Here is an 18,203-nt window from a genome sequence, read left to right on the forward strand (position 1 = left end):
GGGGGGGGGGGGCAGGCAACCGTTTAGAGTCATAGTGCACATTTCCAAGTGATTTATCTGTGATGACAAGAAAGGTTACATAAGGGGGGAGGGGGGACGCCCCTGAGGACTTTGAAGCGAAATCCTCTGTAGGGGTCTGGAGCTCCTCCCCCCCCCCCTCCAGAAAAAATGCATATTAAGGTTATAAACTAGATGTATAAGTAAGTCTATACACGCAAGGTTATGCTGATAACTACCCTTATTTTTTTGTGCTATTGAGAAAAGGGGGGGGTACACCCTCACACCAAACCCTCCCTTTGATTTAGAATCTATTGAAAAAGAGTAACGGGTGATGAAATTCAGGATGTCAATATGTGAAGTGATGAATTCAAGAAAAGATGGTTCTAAAATAAATACATGTAACAACCCCATGTAATGATGATATTCGAACATATTTAAATGGATTAAGTCGCCATTTTGTTCCCATGCAATTTCCACTGAAATTGTGTAATGAATGACAGCGAGCAAAAAACTTTTGATTTTCACGTTCGATCCCTTTTCTTCAATTATCTGTGGCTGGGCTGGAATTAAATAATCTTTGGACCCGAGATGGACGGGGAATAAAGAGGGATTAGTTGGCCGCGAGTGGTGAGGGGTGATATGGAGGGGGGGCTGATGGGGTCAAAGGCTTGGAAAGAGTGCCGGCATGCCCCTTCTATGTATTGGAAGACGTGGAAACAATATAAAAGACAAAAACATATGAATTGTTTGATTTTGTATTTATTTCATTTAGTGTTTTATTTTTTTTAAACGTTCTCTTGTGTAAGTCAACGTAAAAAAAAACAAATTCTTCCACCATTTTTTTTTTATAAGTCTTATTACACGATATAAAGCCCTGGCTTAAATCCCTCAAATATATATATTATATAAATATACACACAGACTTCTTTAATTTTTTTTTCTCTTTTTTTCTCCTCACCATCACAATCTTCCTTATACAAATATACAAAAACAAAATGACAATCTTTGGCGCTTAATGACAATCAGTCCCTTTAATTTTTTTGTTTCATTCCGTGTTCCCTTTATTAATGCAATTCGTCAGGATTTGAAGGCATAATTTCTTTTTACTCTGTTGTTTTTATCTCATTTTAATTCAAAGCTACTCAAGTTAAGCATTAAATTAAAACAAAAAATCTCAACAAGAAATATATATCCTTTTCTTTTTCAAGATCAATATCCTATATTTAGATGTAACACAGTAAGTTCAAAAGTCTTTGATATGCACGTATATATCATATGAATATCTTTAGCAAACTACGGGATTCATTTCAGGCGTCCACACACGGAATGGGGAAGTGTGTTGGATGGGGGGGGGAGGTTGGGGCGATACAATATTCAGTGATTGTAAAATTTAAGTGTCTACTAAGATATGCACCAATTATATGCGGCCAAAACATTATAAGATCAATATTACGTCAGATACCGTATCGAGAATAAAATGTACATAATTGATATTTTCAGCCCAAGGAAAAAAACAAGAAATCTTAAGATGATCATTTATGTATGAGAACATTCTTTTTTTACATCAGAATAATTTGATATTTAAATTAAATCAAACAATAACCTGCTTATAACACTTAAATCGCGTGGTTTGACGAGCACAACTCGAAACATAACCTTCACAAAGTGACAAACAAACTTGCGCGTCTATTGTGGGTGCAAAGTTTCTTCCGTTTTTCTTTTGTTATCTTTGAAACATGCGAATATTTTTTGATCAAGAACACCGGATACGACAATATTTCATGTTTGTCTGCAACAAAGTCTACCTTACCTCCCTATACAGTAACCACATCCGAACATATAAATAGAACTATAACGTATCTGAAATAACGAATCAATACTAAAAAATTATTAATAATAGCACTCGGTAAATCGTTCAGACACCATATACCTGCATTCATAACTCTTAAAGAGCTATTTTGGAACAAACAAAATAAAACAGCATATAACAAACTCGCAGATTTAAAACAGAATTAAAGAGAAATACTCCGCATGGGGTGCAAATAAAAACGTAAAATAATGTGTAAACAACATAGCTATTGTTTAGGATTATTTTCCGTGGGAAACTACGCGGAAAATGACATAGGTCAAAGGTCAACTTAAAGTCCACGCTTTCCGTCCTACCTCCCTTACCCCTTCCCGACCCACCCAGCCGTACTGTCACGGTTAAGTTACATACCATTATTTTTATCAGTGGTCAAAACTTGTATACTATACGTAACGAAAAGTAATCGTTTTTTGGGGCTTAAATTTAAACCCATGAAATTTGAAGAACGTTTTTGTAATACTCATATTCTTATGTTTTTCTCAATGTTTTATATTCCGTTATTATATACTTCTCTGTCAATGAGTGTATATATGTTTATGTTCTACCGTTAGTCAGTCTATGTGTCCTCAAAGATTTCTATCGGACTGAAAACAAAGACACATCAGTTTCGTAGACTTTTCAAAGTTTCGCACTTTCTAATGTACTGGGTGTATAGGGGACCATGCACCCCCACCCCTCCCCACTATCTGTGCCATCATCATGTCTACAAAAGCCTCAAAAAGTTGCAGGACACTCCTGGCTACGGGGTCTGTGTGTTGTGTGAATGTTTGTATGTGAGATACAGATCATTCGCTTTTTACTGAGTGCTGTGCATGGAAGTTGTACAACGCATATAGACCAACCAGCACAACAATATAATGGATACTATTATCCCCAACCCATGTCTCACGCCACCCGACCATATCCGTTCACGCTTTGAAACCATCTGTCATAAGACACATAATTTCTTTCATAACTGGAGAAATTGCCCGCGACTTCGATTAAAGGTCACGTGATATGGTACCGCATTATCTCTTAAGCAGATTACCACGTACAGGTAACTTCATTATTACCCAGGGCTAGCTGTTTTACTAATCACTTTTAACTTTTTACATGCATTATGAAGGATTATAGAATGTTGCAATTACAGGCATTTTTTTTTTTTTAGTACAACTCAATCAAGTTTTGTCACGGCTTCATGGAAGCCATTTAAGTTAGGTGAGTTCAACGAACGAGAGGAGTTCGGCGAGAATACATACATATGTATATATATATATTGGCTATATATATGTTCATACATATATATATATATATATATATATATATATATATATATATATATATATATATATATATATATATATATATATATATATATATATATATATTGGTTGAAAGCAACGTTTCGTCTTGAGTTGTCTAGCATCTGTTAGAAGCTAATAATAATAACCGCGGTTGAATTATGGGTAATATAACTAAATATTGTATTAGGAGTAGATCTCTACAAAGTCATTGACACTGTTTTAATTTGACCGAGGGAAGTCGAATTGTTAGCGAGCAAGAAGGTGGAAATTATCGTTAAGACACTTAATCACAATAAATACATCCCCAGCATAAGGCAAAAATAGAAACCAGTCTAGCGTAACAGGACTATAACAAAAACAACCAGCACGGTGACTGGTTGTGCGAACAATGACATTGTACGGTGATTGCCTGAATAACCGTAGGCTTTTAATCTTTTCTCATTTTGTCTTTTTCAATTTTCAGTTTTTATTATCTTTTTGATATTCTTTGAAACCACAACGGATGTCTTTGTTGAAGCAATCTAAAAAGGACAAATACAAGTTTGGTGCTTTTTAATGGGAGAAAAAAAAACTTCGTATTAAATATAAACCTGCACAAAACAGTTGAACAGGCTATGCAATTCATCGTCCATTGTCAAAACTTTGGGTGCTTTGCTTCTGTGGGAACAATTATAATCCACAAAAGGTTTCAACAGAAGAAAGGAATAAAGAAAAATAAGGGGAGAAAAAGGGCTTCCAACCGAACAAATAATGTAATGGAGGTCTGGGATTATAAAGCCTATACGCTAAGTCGCACTTGTCGAGTTGTAGTAGCAGTTTTGTATATGAAAAAGTCACACAGAGTTTAGGCTCGTGCTAACGACGTTGCCACGTTGGCAATCGACACTGTCGAATACCAAATAGGATAGCGAAAGCAAGCTATAGATTAATTAATGTATTAATTAATTAACGGTATTCAGTTATTACAGTTAGCACGCATAAGACGATTGAATGGGATGTTCATTAATGTAATGTCTTAACTTCGTTGCATCCCTGATTCAGGTGTGACCAGGGGTAGGGGCGCGATCCCCTCCCCATTATTTTGGTTATGTTGGGGTCTAAGGTGTTAATTAGTGTAGTCTGAGCCGGGGAAGGATCTAAGGGAATAAGTGACCGCCTCACCTTTGAGAAATGGTCACAAAATGGGGGTGGGGGTGGGGGTGGGGGTGTGTGCTGAGATGCGTAATGGTTTTATATTTAGCAAGTATTGACGAAACGGTCAAGATATTTCAACTGGTCATATAAGTTATATTCATGCTACGAAGTAATGTTGGGGGTAATATCTATCAGACACGGTGTCCAGAGTCAGGTTGGACCTTAGGGGCAATTACGTCACCGTTCCCCCTTTTTGAGTTTACCCCTCCGCACCCCACCTCACCTCATCTCACCCCACCAACCTTTTCCTGTCTCACGTCCTTCAATTCGGGTATAAAATATTACTCTCGCATTCGAACTTCGCGTTTGAAATACAATTTCCAATCAGACTGCTTGTTATACGCTCTTCAGCGCACATAATGGCCTAGAAATAGTCACCATTTTCTTATAAAATTTGGTTGATCAGCAATCTGTCTCCAAATATTGTCGACTATCGATGGTGTTCTTGGGAAAAATAACGGATACTTTAATTAGAAATACTGTTACAAAAACCAAACGACAACAGTTTAGGCATTTCGCCTGATCATGACCGGTGATGTGGTTCCGAATGAACGCCAATTGGGCCTTAAATAGGAAATCATACCAGTCATAACGGAACCACTTGATGCATTGTGTCTCATACCATATGAAGATAAAAAGAAGGAGAGAAAAATGTCCTCTTTTATTAGAGGAAAAAACAACAAGGCGATCTTATAAATTGCAGTCACAGAGGGAGTTCATAAGTTGGCCCATATATAGGCCTACACACATCAATACAACAAAAGACATAGGGGGAAACATATACACACACCTTTATATATATATATATATATATATATATATATATATATATATATATATATATATATATATATATATATATAAGCGTGTGTATATGTGTCAGTTGAAAATTTCGTGTTAAATTAGGTCTCAAACAGAAACAGACTTTTTCAGAAATTGGATTTTCGTAGCATTTTTTGTGAGAAAAAATGCTCTAATTCTTAAAGAATCATATTCATGGAACCTAAATGTGTCTGTATCATCCCCGGTTATAATATACGGCGAACTAAAACATTCAAGAAACAGAAAGACCGAGAGGCCATTCTACAACGAGAAATCAATATTTGGCGTATTCTTTTACCTTGTGTGCGACGGCGCAGGTTAAATGCATTCAAGCGACATGACTCTTTTTACGAAGGACAAAACTTACTAAAAGCAGCAGTTCGAATGATTTGATATTTGTACAATATTTTCTGAGTAAAGAAAAGGAGCTTATTCGCGTAGAATGACCTAATGGCTGTACCAGGTAGTGAATTGCCATAAGTTACACGGAATTTAGCAGAAACTATTTCTCAATCCGGCAAGCCAAGGGGAAAATCTAGACCGATTTTACTCACCAGTATAACTTAATCTATTCAGGGTTTTGTTCTTAACTGATAGCTGCGTTTAATTACTCCCATATCTCGTAAGATTTTACATGATACGGTAAGGAACATTAGCATCTATTACTGCGATTGTTAAGTTTTGATTGACGAAATAATGTAATAAATATATTTTAAAAAATCCCTCTTTTTTTGTAGTTTTTAGTTTTGCTTTAATTTCCTACGAATCCATCACAAACTTATGCGAAAAGATTTTTAACACTGAAATATACATATATATATGCACTGTACTAGGGTTTTGTTAAAGTTGATACAATCAATTCCGTTTACCTGGAATTCTTGAAATACGATCAATTAAAGGCGCAGAATACCCCTTTAATGATGGCACACATTATATGTGCATCGATTGGATACAATTGTGTTATGAAAAGTGGGTTGAGTTTGAGATAATGTTATCACTGATATATAGCTTAAGAGTGACCTATATATTGACGAGGATGGCGAAATTATATCATCGCCTGCAAGGTCTTTGAGAAGTATATAAATATAGAAGCGAAGAAACAAGTGAATCAGACCCAACCGTATTTTGGTCAATTGGGAGAGTGTTATGTTTCATAAATTTTGTATGTTTTGGCAAATGATGCACAACAACAGCAAGATTGGTTCATAATTAAACATACTGAACATTTCTGATGGGCTATACTTTCGACTGGATATGAAATGTAGGCTACGATGACTTAGAAGACCAATTTGAATTTGAGATACATGTATAAGGAAAAGAAAAGAGTTCATTTTTACCAAGACAGAATGTTAAAAACCTACCCTTATACCCTTACTACAGGCTAATGTAAACTTTAACCATACCAACGGACCGGGGAAAAAATTGGCGCGCAAACTTACTTGCAGCCTGTACATGATAACAAGAGACATTAGAAGAATGTTACAGCTTGCAATTTCTCTCTTACAGAATTAACTTCTGTCCATAAAGTCTATACTGTTATTTATATACAGGCTATAGATTATCCACACCGTTAACGCCGTATGGCTTTTAATAACACATTTAACTTTGATGATCATAATAATAATAATTCATAACAAACTCTTGTGTGCGTCCTTAAAATAGTGCACTGACATATCATTTTGATAAGGTGAGAATCTTTTACAGAAGGCCGTTTGTTGTGAAAATTGAGAACAAGATTCCATCTCCCAGAAAAATTGCTGATAAACCAAAATAATAATGATAATGATAATAATAATAAAAAACTTTAAAAAACAAAAAGACTCTTGAAATCAGAGGCTTATATAGGATGTATAAGCGTTCACAAGTCATAAGCCATCTGTTTTAAAGGCGGGCTGTTAGTTTTCCCGGACAAAATACTCGGTGAAAGAATAAGATGAGCAGATTTTCCGAGATCAGTTTCAGTCTGTGTTAGGTTTCCAACAATTCCTTGAGAACTGATTTGACTGTCGTGTTACCGACAAGATGGCGATAAAAGAGTTGTTCAAACGCCATGATAGGGAACCCGCGAACACCTGGCAGGTGAAGCAGCATATGGGACAATCTCAGTGGGTTACTAGGGTAACAGACCGTTTCGTATTCCATTAACAGCATGTGTATCTGTTCGCTGGCTTTAACCACTGCGTTACTGTTTTTCAAGTCTCGCAAATCTATGGGAAAAAAGTGATAAAAGTAGAATATCATTAGAAACTACATACACACACCAAAAAAATGTCCCTGCAGATAGGCCTAAATATATAGTATATAATGAGGTTTAATGAGATGGATATTAGCAAGGAATTACGTCTTGGCTTAAATTTATCTTTGCGAAAACATATACAGCGTGTAACTTGAATTTTATCGACTGAATTAAGTTCATATAACATTTAGATATAGCCAGATGAAGTCTCGATCCTAGTATAGGCGTATAGGAGGCGGGGAGGGCGCTGGGGGGGGGGGGCTGCAGCCCCCAACCAAATAGTTTTGTGAAAATTCGGGCAATATGGTGAGAATTATTCGGGCACCTACTGAAAGAAAAATAATTTGCAATCTGTTTTTCAATGGTTAAACTTATATTATTATGATAATTATTATTGTAAAGACTTGCCCAATAATTATAACCAATATGGAAGGGTAATAACACGGAAAAGGATTGTATGTTATTGGCATGTGATGTAATAACCGATGCATGCCTATACGATATGCCTATAAGATGTTGGATGCGCAAGTCGTTACAGCCCTCCCCCCCCCCCCTCCCAAAAGCAAATTAGGCTCCTACGCCTATGGATCCTAGTAAGAACTTCTTCTGAAGATAAACAGCAACGAAAACAGACTAAGGACACAATAATTAGACACACATGGACGGACAATCAAATGGGACGATTGAACAAATTTAGACAGAAAAGAGAGAGAGAGAGAGAGGGAGACAGAGGTGAGATGAGATGGTGAAGAGGTGACAGCTGGGTTAAAGGACTGTGGAATCAGAGGTTTTAATATTCGATACAAAATGTATTAGTTTCATCAGGCAGTCGTCGATGGTGGCTGGTGGTTGGTGGTTATATATATATATATGGTTTTATCATCAGAAGAGAATTCACGGACATGTCATCAAAACAAATCAACTTCCAAACCCATGCCCTCTTATCATTTATAGAAGTATGTTGTAATGTAGTAAGATCTAATAGTAGTTAATTAGCATTTTTAATATGCATAAGTTCTCAATAGGCATGTGACTAATACTAACATGAAAAGTGACAGGGTCGACGGAATATCAACCTTCGAACGGTTCTATTTTTAGAATGAAGTCTGTAGGTGGGAGTGTCTTATAGTTTGATCAATATTAATCTTAATTTGAGTAATATACTCGGTGGGTTTGGAAAAAACAAATTGCGGACCAAAACCTTCAAAATTTGCTTTGAAGCAGATAACTGTATGAATAAGGAATGCTGTACTATCATGACCATAATTCACTTGTGTGTATATATATACGAGAGAACGGCATTTCTACTTCATTGCTAAATTGAAACTGCAGGGAGTATTCACCATTGTCACTTAACTTCTTCCGAAATAGTGTAAAACTGCAAACAGCTAGGGTAAAAAAAATCGTGTCCTTTTTGGTGTTCGATAGGGCAATTATGTCACGCGCATAGAATAAATAACTGCGACTGTGTTTAATTAAGAGCGACAAGACAGGCCGGGAAAAGACACTTAGCGACTTACCTGTGTTTAAGAGCATCAAAAGTCTCAACAGAGCAAACTCCTTACTGTCAATATTCATCTGTTCGAGTTTTCCGATGATAAATTTCAGCTGATCAACATGTGTAGTAGAAGGTACGTGGGACTCCATCCTAGCGATCGTCCTCCGTTTCCTAGGTTTATCTATGTGAGGACAGACAATGTTTTGATTCACTGCAGGATGAACCTCGAAACTGAAGTTATTTTGCGCCATGTAAAGAATGACGAGTTCTTTCCACGAAGAGTAGAGCAGAGTTCTCATATCTTCAGTGTCGATGCTTCCAAGCACGGGATACTTTCTGACCATGCGCGCCGACCGGGTCAGCCACTCTGCCAAGAGATTGTCCGTCCGCCCATTGCCCTCCTGTACTAACGTGACACTCTCCGAGCATGCGCACGAGCATCTCTTTTGCCTACTAGTATTTCTCTCGTGTGGTTTATGCTGATTGTTAACGCTTGTGGAATGATAGTTCACCTGCACTGCGGCTGACGGCGGGGACATCGTTGACTGGGGAATAGGTTGGCTAGACCCTCCATGCAGAAGAGTGTGATGTAATTCAAATTGATAATCGTTGTTGTTCATATGATCGTTGTCGATTTCCATTAACGATAGCTCAACGTCTTCACTTCCAGGGTAATTTGAATCCATAAGCAAAGCCGTAAGTGTCGGTGTAGGGTTCCGAGGAGACCGCCCTCTATCATGAGTCACCAAATCATCCATACTCGTTGCCAGGTTTGACCTGTAAAACAAAGGTAAACAAATATATATATTTTTAAAACTTCAAAAATCAATGAAATATTACAGATTCAATTTGTCTAAGGACAGTAATGTGTTCTTCCTTCCAACTATGAAAGCTTCCTCGGAGATGTGGTAGTTCTCCTATGTCTATCAAGACGAACACACGATTATTGTGTTTACATTTAAGGGATATATGAAAAGAGAAAAAGCATTTATGGCTACACCGGGATTCACACCACCGACCTCTGGATTACAGGCCCAGCGCTCTACCGATTGACCTAGGTCAGATGATCAATTGACCGTTTCTTTGCTAGGGGCGCCAGTCAGAAGCCACACTGTACCTTGTATACCCGCATGACCAGAAATCACGCCCCCAGTTTCACTCGATGCAACACCGATAGCGGCATGGGGGGTGAAAGGATTTCATGAGCAATATGGCGTCTTTTAAATATGATTATATAAGTAGTTGAAATAATCACTCTGATTATATTATATATATAGTTCAGTGCCCAGCTAACAGATTTAACGAATAAGACCCATTATACGATTTTCGTTACCCCTTCAGTTTAAATATGAGTGATTCTCTACTAGAAACGCTTGGTTTAAGTAAAAAGATTTTGATGGTAGTGATGAGGTCAAGTACATCATCTCTTACAGAAAACAGGCCAAGTATATTATCCCAACAATCTACAGATAACTTTCCTGGTATTATCATGACATATATATTACTTGGACGAAGGTGTTAAAAACCATCTTCTTATACTTGAAAAAGGTCGTCCTATTTATAACGTACCAGCAGCTATTTAAAGAGTTTATTTTTTTATTATTTATTTATGTTTTCTTTTTAAAGTGTTTCACCGAGGCCTATAAAAATTGATGTCAGTAAACCCTGTCACTCACTATAATAAAGAATATCTATTACTCCTAAATACACAGCCGAAAGCTAAGGACCAGCGTTAAAACAGAAAGAAGGGGTTTCGTATACTGTAATTAATATAAGAGATCAATGCGACATAGGAGTATGGTAGAGGCTATGTGTGCACTTTCCATGAATGTTCGTATGTGTGACCGGTTATATTACATGTAGATATACGTAATAATTATAATGACTGCATGGTGAATGTTATGAAAAAAAAAACAAATTCCGGAAGTAAAACGAATACCTAAACGAAGAGTCATTTTTAAATATGAATCTTTATATATATATGTGTATATATATATATATATATATATATATATATATATATATATATATATATATATATATATATATAAATCTATATCTATATTTATATATATATTTATATTTATATATATATATAAATCTATATCTATATTTATATATATATATCTATATATATATATATATTTATATACCTACAGATGACAGAACCAATGCATGATAAAACAAAAATGACAACAAAAACTTGAATATTTGTTTTTCTTTTGAGTTTACGCTCAGTCAGTAACGATATAATTACACAAAAATATAGTTTTGTTCTCGTACCACAGAAAATTGAGGAAGCGTGTTTGTAAGTTCATTCCGTTTGATTATTTCCCAAAGGAAAATCGGTTACTGTAATGATTCGTGCAGATTTTCCAACAACAAAAAAAGACCACAAATATACTTCAACAGCCTCCTAGAACATGTAGCCTATATGTCATGTTATATTAATGATTAAGCAAAGCGAGAGAGAGAAATTGAGGTGGAGAGAGAGATAAAGCACCAGTCAAGCCGACTTTTGTGTTGAGTTATGGCTGCGTTCAAAGGGGACCGCCTGCTTCGGAATCATGCAGGCGTAAAACCAATGCAACTAGAAGAAATTTCACAAAATTTATAAACTCGGCTGTGTAAGAGTGAATAGAGAGAGAGCGGTGGAGAGAAAGAACTAATCTCTCGTGTTGAGAACACATTGCGAATTGGGTAGATGATTACGTTTTTGCAGTTAACACCATGGTAACACAGTGAGGAAAATGTCGACATCTAAATTAAATTTAACAAAATTAGCATACGTGCTATTTAAAGGTTATAAGCTTGACTCAACTGCTCGGTCTTAATTTAAACATCATATCACAGCTTACGGGAGGCCTAAAGGTTTAGACCTTCACCGGTAAAAGCCAAACAGCTGCAATAAACGATTGGTGGGCAATTTTCGAAGAACGAAAATTAGTGCTGTATGGTAGAGAAATTATGTTCTTGTATATACGATAGGGTATATAAGCCTAAGCAAATTGTCATTGAAAAGATATAATGTGTATAGCATATAGGCCATAATATATATATATATATATATATATATATATATATATATAAATATATATATGTATATATATATATATGTATATATATATATATATATATTTTTTTTTATTTTTTTATATATATATGTATATTTATTTATTTAAGTGAAGAATGTTTAAATATGTATAACTAAGTCAATTAGCATTAAAGGTAAAACTAACATAAATAGGATTTAAAAAAAAACTTAAGCTGCAAATCTGAATCTGATTTTTTTAACGACCATTTCCGAGTGAACTTTGGAAGCAGAATTATTGTAACAGTATAGGTTCGGTTCAAACACCTAAACACAGACATATAGTTTACGACAACCTTGAAATTTGGGGAAAATAGGAAGCAAAAGCCATCAGAAGGCATTTCGACAGACGGAGAAAATCCCTTTAAATCCAAACAGGAAGTTTCATCGAAGTTACATAATTTCTGTACCTGTTTTTGTCGAGCAAACAGAACGCGCGATTGCAAGGCTGATTCCTTCAGGAGACAGAACCACAGGCATAATTATTACATATCCATGTGCTATACTTGGGATCGATATTAGCATTGTTTTACGATGACGTAATTACGCCATTGGATTATGACTTCCTGATGACGTTGGTTATTCCTAAAATCGCTTGTCTCTTTTTTTTTCTTCTTTTTTTTTCTAATATTTTTTAATTGGTTCCAAGCCATGAAGATAATCATTCAGTGCTATACAGTACCTAGGTAATCTTTGCTTGTGTTCGACTATAACTGACTACTTTTTTCGCTACTTTGTTTTGAGTAAATGACTGTGCATAATGAGGATTAATGACTATTGACCGTTTCAGCAGTTTATGTGTGTCCATGTATGCATATGGTTTATCTGCTATTACGCCACGTGACCGGGAGACGTACATAGAATTACGATTTATACTTATACTTTTAAACGATAAAGAACAGAATGATACTGAAATGTTCCACATTGAAACATTAATGTTCCACATTGGGAACGAGTGGATTCTTGGTTAACAAACTTGACCAACGGCAAAGAATAAAATATGTAAATGTATAGTACAAAATCCGATGTTTGTACGTATAGCCACATACAGAGATACACAACAGCAATACAACAAAAAGCGTATACTTTGATAAGTACAAATTAAAGAGTTGCCGCATATACTCCAGTGTCCAGGATACGGAGTACAGTCACCATTTTCGTATCCGCAGTATACGTTAGATGAACAACATTGTCAAGCGACGAATATAAATAAAGGACTTGATCAAGTCTAAGTTTTACATCCCGTGCTATAGTTTCTGTGTTGAGAATGCGCTTTTCAGTATAGGGGGCCATATGTATGTTCTCTTATTAATAGTGACAGAAATGAGGTTTCCTTATGTTTGTTACAAACCTGATACTACGGAATGTTTTACAATAAACACATATGACTGGCATGTATCATGGCATGATATCCGGATATGTTGACAATGTCAAACCTAAAACAACACGACCATTTAACTCCATGATCGAAGTAATGTCAAACGAAATGGGAACGGAAGGAAAGTGAAATGTTCACAAACTTGTTTGTGTTGTAACGTATTCACACCTCCATTACGACGTCTTCACAACATTTCGACAAGTCGTTTCCAGTAAAGGAAAATATGTATATATGAAATACGTGACTCAGAGATGACGCTGTAGGATACTACAATTAAAGCCAATACTCGATTACAACTACAAAGTACATTGCATCTACTCAAGAACAAACAGGTATTTAAAAGTACAGCATAGGTCATCATTATATTAAACAATAGAAGTATCATCTGTACGTAGTTTCACATACACCAGACCTTAATACTAGACGTCACACGGTTAGACGACATATGATATTTATGTGCGGAGGTTGTTACAAACAGCTGGCGTAATTATCGGACAATTGTTTCGAGGGGTGTGATGGGGTAGAGGTGGGGAGGGTGGAGAGGGGGGCAGCGGTGGTGGTCTAGGGTGACAAGTGTTCTTTTGTATACCGATAGCGATGCATCGCTTCATGCATCATTGTTTATCCACAAGGTGCACAAGTAATTTAGCGCCTTAAATTAATCACATATTGGAGAAAACTTGAGCGATATAAAGGCTGCCTGATAACTACAACCCACCCACCACCCCTTCGCAGTGGTTTTGTAACGGCGCAATGGAGAGGCAAAACTTGTAATGACTGTCTTCCCTGTCATCTGGTTACAAATGGTTTAAAAGACTTCTCTTGATTATAGAGTGACACAGTTTAAACACATTATAGTAATATGTATACATTTGTGTTACTTCACAAAGTTTGTCTCCTTCAAGTTCTCTTTTGGTCCAAAAAAAAGAAGAAAAAAAGAAGCGTACCAAGTTTAAATAATATTACTTTTCAATACGGTAGGCTATGTTAGAATTGAATGCAACTTTCACCAGTGTGCGGGAAACGTTAGAAATTTAGAAAAAGCATATAGGCCTATACGATTAACTGAATAACCGATTAACTTATTGAACCGAATTTGGAGAAAAGAAACGACCCGCTGTTTAAGGAGAATGAGGAAAGTAGGTCGAACACCATAAAAGTTCACATGTCATTTAAAGGTATCAAGGAGGAAGTAGGAATTAATCAGTGATCCGGAATCCATCGTTGCACGTGATACTAATGTCATTCACCCTTTATCATAAATCCATAGGGCATTGTCCCAGATCCGCGAAAATTTCAAGGCAACGCATGCATGGTAAGATTTCGTCTACTTTTTTTTTGAACGAATCTGCAAATTTATTTAGGATAATGACTTTGTGCCTAAAAACGTGACATCTTTTCGTTAACTAGGTTTGTAGAGCGTTCGTGACGTCACGAGGTGAATCGAAGGTCGGAATCAAGCGATGATACTGGTAGCGACGAACTTCATGAATCATCTTGTGCGCTTCTATTGACCTTAAAAAGCAAAGGGTATCGGTTATTTGCACTGAGTTGTACTTAAGTCACCTACACATGCACTCTGAAAAAAAGTATAATATTGTCGAAGAAACCTCATTTTGATTTCATTTTAGGATAGCATCGTTTATGTATAGGACAAAAGAACGTTTTTGCCTCTCTTTGTTAATGAGTGGATTGACATTGCAGTATACGAAATTTTGAAAATTTGATGGAATAGAGTGTGTGTATAGGTAGAGGTATACTGACGACTATTGTATGCCCTTTGCAGACACTTTATTGCCAGTTTCGCCAAAGTGTGGGTTTGAGGGTGGGGGGGAGGGGGGTAAGGGTGGAATTTGTGGATTCCTCATGACGGATTTGGATAGGGGGCTGTACCTTGATAGAAGAGTGTGACTTTCACCAAATGATCAACCCCCCCCACCAATCCCCCTTCCCCATCCAGACCCCTCAAGTAGGAAAGATGTTTTGCAGATCACATGAAATTTCTCTGACAGCCCCTCCACCCCCCCCCCCCCCCAAGCCCAGGGGACTGGGTATCAAACTTTGATATGTGCGCCACGAAGAAACCAAGATATCATGGAAGAACCATGCAACGAACTCCCCTCTTAGTTCAACATGTTTGATACACGATTACTCGTACTACAAACGAATAACCGATTCCGCACGTGTTAGAATTATCAGCGACTGTGCTAATTACAAACGCAACGATCCGCTAAGCATTTCTAATGAGTACAGCTTACAACCCGTGAAGGCGTAAACCAGTTTCTATGATCTCAGAAGTTGTTACTGACAATTAAATTTTTATTTTCGCTCTAGTTACTACGCTTAAGGATTTCAAGAAGGAAAAAAAAATGGCTATTATACTGGATAAACCTTAATATAGGAAGGGTGGATATCTTTCATCAACATTATACTTAACGTAAATGAGATGGAAGACGAAGATGAGGCCAAAACGTTTCTGGTAGAAATATTCCTATTCTATATACTGAAGAATTAATCGTCAAGAACTGGATCGACGAAAAGAAAGAAAAGAAAATGGTTATTTTCAGAAGATTCCTCAAGAAAGATTCCCTTTATTATTGAAATCATGAACGATGTACGTTACTTACTTACGTTTCAAGATACGAGACGTTTTGGCGTTTTTCTTTACATTTTTCTTTATTTTTATGAGTATTCAGGGAGCTGGTATTTGGTGTAACACTCCTAACTCTGTCTTCTAAAATAGGTTGTTAATCCAACGGAAGTCCAACAAAAACATGATAAAAGGGTGACAACAAAACAATTACTGTGTAGAGGAAGCGAGCGCAATGTTTAATCCATTATTACGGAAAGGGAGGATATCTTTGTCAAATAAAGCTTCATAAGGGATTTCCAAAACATCAAACTACTCCCATTGTTTTGTCTGGCTGTGTAAACGAAGGAACGAAAGAAAGAAACATTAATTTTTGTTACTGTGAATCAGTATTTATGCTAAACAAAACCAAAAATGGTCACCTTATACGAACAAAATGGGAATATATGAGCCATACCTTCTTCATGTCGTTCTATATACCACATTTCAGACTTTTTATTGTCCAATTTTATTATTTAATTTTTCTCAAAATATCTATAGATTTAGGTCTGCGACGGTATCTACAATACGGTAATTCGGGTAATTTGGATAGTGGAAGGATTTAAAACAGTTTTTAGTTGGGGTTTGGGTGTTTTCTATTTTTTATATTTGTTGTTGTGATGCATCATTCAATCGCTTCTAAGTAGGTTTGTCCAAGTGCTGATCATTTTAGTAAAATTTTAATATTTGAAAGCACTTCTTCTGTTGTCTTTCTTTAAACACAATAATTAAGTTTGGATCTTTGGATAACGTTTATCAAATTGGCTTACATGGTACGTTGGCTCAAGTTTGCCTAATTCATGCACTGCAAAGGTATGCTGTAATATTTGGGTCAACATGTTTCAGTGGACTGGTCAATTGGGGGTGGGGGGGGGGGGTTGGTGGGTAAGCATGATGGCACCAGGATTTATATATATATATATATATATATATATATATATATATATATATATAAATAAATATAATCAGTATCCATAGCCTTTAGTTTGTTAATGCGCGGTGGGTTCTGGGAAGCTTACCTCGCATGTGCAGTTAGCATACATTGCATGGTGCATGGTAAAATATTAAGACCTTGTCCTTAATGAAAATTGAACATTAAAACAACTGTCTCCGGTTGAAACCCAAACCGTTACCCAAAACAGGAAACGAGCGGATGTGATAAAGGTTATGCTGGAACAGTTCACGGCAGGATGACACAAGGACTAGCATATACATCACCATGCATGCAGCAGCCATAACAACCCCCGTCGGCTTTGTCCCTTATATGAGTATATATGCGCTGCACGTATATATGAGAATACGTACCTACAAATGAAGATTCAAGATGGGCCTTCCATGCACATTTCGCTGCATGGTAGTCATATACAGCCAGGATATGCGAGTCTGAACAGGAAAGGCCTATTGCAAGTTCACACTCTTGATTCATTACTATATATATTCTGCATTTCCATAGGCCTATATACAGAAACTCAGAGGTTGAAGATGAAGAAGATTAGAATACGTTTAGTATTTTAGATTCATGTGCGGTATATAACGAAGCGCGCGCATTGTTCTTTCTTTTTCTGTGGCGAATAAACGTGTATTCCACCTCTCCTATACCATTGCCTTCCTATGCATCACCACTACACTTAATCTTTCTGTTTTATCAAAGAGCGTTCGGCTACATATGTGTATGCCCTCAACTCAGTGTGTGTAAAAGATCACCACGATTAGACTTATGCGAGAGCTACTGAATTATTGAACTAGGAAGTAAATTAAATCTGTATAAAACAGTCGAACTAATGAAATGAAAATCTCTATATATAATCAGAACTTTTGCTAGAAACCTTCCTTGGAAGTTAACTATATACATATAGTTACATGTAGTCTTAGTATGCAGTTGAACCACAAACAGAAACACACACACACATATATATATATATATATAGGACCGGGTTCGAATCCCGGTGGAGGCTGGAAGTTTTTTCGCTGCTCAGATGAAGTCATTGTATCTTGTTTGAATGCATCGTAGTAACAGGTTAGGGTGTGGCCTGTTACGTAATCACATGGAGTGGTTCACTTGATTATGCTATTCACTCGACAAATTCTTATATACTTTGTTATGATTGACATTGTAACCGAGATTAACTTTCATGATCGTCACGTGCAGCCCTATACAAGATTAACCTTCATTTGGCCGTGACTTCACCCTACCCTCATGATGCA

General features: G+C 36.5%; 1 protein-coding gene across 3 annotated transcripts in view; it reads right to left on the reverse strand.

The window, feature by feature from the left end:
- Window positions 1-743: 743 nt before the first annotated feature.
- LOC139975587 (nuclear receptor subfamily 2 group F member 6-like) overlaps window positions 744-18,203 on the reverse strand; it is a 75,639-nt gene continuing 58,179 nt past the window's right edge. For all 3 annotated transcript variants that reach the window (XM_071983612.1, XM_071983611.1, XM_071983610.1), the window contains 2 exons: window positions 8,923-9,677; window positions 744-7,373 (listed from right to left, as the gene is read on the reverse strand). In XM_071983612.1, coding sequence (XP_071839713.1) covers window positions 7,135-7,373; window positions 8,923-9,658 — 975 coding nt within the window. In that variant the 5' untranslated portion in view covers window positions 9,659-9,677 and the 3' untranslated portion in view covers window positions 744-7,134. The remainder of the gene's footprint in view (window positions 7,374-8,922; window positions 9,678-18,203) is intronic.

This window comes from Apostichopus japonicus, chromosome 11, assembly GCF_037975245.1.
Source record: "Apostichopus japonicus isolate 1M-3 chromosome 11, ASM3797524v1, whole genome shotgun sequence".
Taxonomy (NCBI): domain Eukaryota; kingdom Metazoa; phylum Echinodermata; class Holothuroidea; order Aspidochirotida; family Stichopodidae; genus Apostichopus; species Apostichopus japonicus.